Consider the following 2,563-nt stretch of genomic DNA (forward strand, 5'->3'; position numbering starts at 1 on the left):
CACTCAGACTGTGGATGAGTGAGGAATATCAAAAACTTTAAACTCATGATAACAACTCACAATGACGCTATAAAACAGGGTAGAATTGTTCCTATGGGTTTCTGAGACTGTCCATCTGTTGGAGAAAAAGAAAACCGCATCTTTCTCCCTCTGAGCAGCTAGTGGCTTCAATCTAATGATCTTGAGGTTAGCAGCCCAAGATATAACCCACAACATCACCAGGGCTCTTTCTGCTCTGGACTAAACTCACTGCCAGAGTTGGTTCCCACAGCACAGGGCAGAACTGCCCCTGTGGGTTACTGGTGTAGAAAGCTTCCTCATTCTCACTCAGAACCGCTGGTGGTTTTGAACGGCTTACCTTGTGCTTAGCAGCCCAATTTGTCATCACTATGCTACCAGGACTCCGGAATGCAGGATTTAAAAGCCTGGGAATGCTCCTGCTCGTGCGCGCGGTCACCACACACACACACACACACACACACACACACACACACACACACTATTGAAATCTTGAGTTTAGGGAGGCAGGATGCTAAAATGCACTCATGTTAGGATTGATTCAGTCGTCTCCCCCCCCCCCCCCCCCACATGGCAGAGTTGTGTTGTATTGTTCTTTTCAAGGACAATCTGCTTACAAAAGCAAACTTAATTTCTGGCCATGCTGGCTCCTTAAAGGTTAACTGCACATCATGAGTACATTTTAACTGAGAAGAAAGTCAAGGCATTTTCCGTGTCATTTCGCAAACAGCTCTTGTTTCCACCAGGACAGAATTCATCATAAATAGCAAGGTTGGGCGGAGCAGGCGGCGAGCTCAGCTACCCGGATCCAGGCGCTCCCAGATGCGCAACCCCGGGCGCGCGGCGCAAGCGGAGAGGGCTCTGGACAGCCTGCGGCCGCGCGTCTCCAAACCAGAGACCGGAGCGCGAGCGAAGGGAGTTTCCGCACAGTTTCAGTCAATTGCCTCAGGTTGCGAAACTTTTCCTTTAGCTATTATCCTTTGAGAATGACCTGTCATGACCCTGTCCAAGAGGTTTATAAGGGCTGGGGTGGGGGGACGTTGTGAGGGGATCTATGACTAAACGATCTTTTCCATCCGCTGGCGGTGTCAAATTCTGATCATTCTTCCTGAAAAAAGCTGCGTGTCCGCGCAGCTCTGGCTACTTTTTTCCCATAGGTGCTTAGACACGTGACCTTAGCCACGACTCTGCCGTCCCTTGCCACGACTCGACAAGTCTTTTCTGGAACATTGGGCCCGCAAACTCGGCACTGCACGGGGCTCTGACTCTCTCCTGGGCTCTGCCACCACGCCGCACCCAGTCCTCCCGCCCGGGCCACCCCGCTATCCAGTAGCCTTGGTGGCCTGAGCCTAGAGATCACCGGTGTGAAGCGGTCTGGCCCCGGCGTCTGTGTGTGGTACCAGGGGAGGCTGGTCTTGGCCAAGCGATTCCTTTCCCTGGGGAAGCACCGGCGAGACTGGCAAACTCTCCGCCGAGATGGCGACCTTCAACCTGGCCGGCGCCGCCGGTCGCCGTCGCCAGCGGGGCTGCCAAGGGTGCCGCGGGAGGCCAGAGACCGCCAAGTCGCGCCCGGCCGCCGCGCAGACCCCAGCAAAGCTTCCCCGAAGGCCATTCTCCCCCTTGCTTTGGTCAGTCGTCCCACCAGAAAGTGTGGTCGCAGGCTCTTGGGGCTGCAAGGTGCACCCGGAGACCCTGGAGGCAAGAGGAGCCTCGACAAGCAGTCGGTGTGGCCCACCCCGGGGTCAACCGCGCCGGCGCAGCCACCTGTTCCACAAAACCGGAGTTTCTGCGCCACGAAAGACGCTGCCATTCCCTCTCCCCCTCGCTGCCCAGGATCCCCAAAGACGCACGTCACCCCAAAGCCCAATGCGCACACACCTCCGCGCACCCCGGGCGGCAGCAAGCCCTCCTCCAGGCGTCGGGACTTCTTTGCCCAGACGCCCGACTTGATCCCCGAGCCCCGGCGGCGCCCCCAAGTACCTGCGGTGAAGATGCAAAAGGCGAAGAGCGTCTTGCAGACCATGGTACCCCTGGGCCCGGGGGCCGAGCCCGACGCGGGCTGCTGGAGAGTTGGCAGGGACGACCGAGCGCCCGGGCGCCGGCGGCTCTTCGTCTGCACCTCGGGCTGCGCGGGGAACAGGGAAGAGCGCGGTGCCTGGGCGGCTTCGCCGGGGCGGACTGACTGGGAGGCGAAGCCCGGCGAACGCTGAACTGAACAGCTCCGTCAGCTGCGTGCCCTCCGGCGCCCAGCGCTCCTCTGCCCCATCCCAGCCGCCAGCGCCCGGGGCCGCCTCTCGGCCGTGGCAGCCGCCGCCAAACCCCTCCCACCCCGCCCCGCGGCGACGCCTGGGCCACCCCCGGCGCTCAGGTCCCGGGAGCTCCAGCCCAGGGCGGCCTCTGCTGGACAGTCAGGACACGAGACCACGCTTATTCCATAAATGCTTGAGCGCCTGGCTTGAGGCTGGGAAGTGGAGGTATGCATAGAGATGAGAGCCTGTCTTGGTCGCTACCTGAGGGAAGCTTAACTCTGCTTTTCTTACAGGAG

At 59.5% G+C, this 2,563-nt stretch overlaps 1 protein-coding gene across 1 annotated transcript in view; it reads right to left on the minus strand.

The window, feature by feature from the left end:
- Positions 1–2,250, minus strand: part of PARM1 (prostate androgen-regulated mucin-like protein 1) — a 120,528-nt gene extending 118,278 nt beyond the window's left edge. Inside the window, exon 1 of the mRNA XM_004703379.2 lies at positions 1,999–2,250. Coding sequence (XP_004703436.2) covers positions 1,999–2,041 — 43 coding nt within the window. The 5' untranslated portion in view covers positions 2,042–2,250. The remainder of the gene's footprint in view (positions 1–1,998) is intronic.
- Positions 2,251–2,563: the final 313 nt, after the last annotated feature.

Source organism: Echinops telfairi, unplaced genomic scaffold (genome assembly GCF_000313985.2).
Source record: "Echinops telfairi isolate 266 unplaced genomic scaffold, ASM31398v2 ScPeMD7_7468;HRSCAF=8506_0, whole genome shotgun sequence".
NCBI lineage: Eukaryota > Metazoa > Chordata > Mammalia > Afrosoricida > Tenrecidae > Echinops > Echinops telfairi.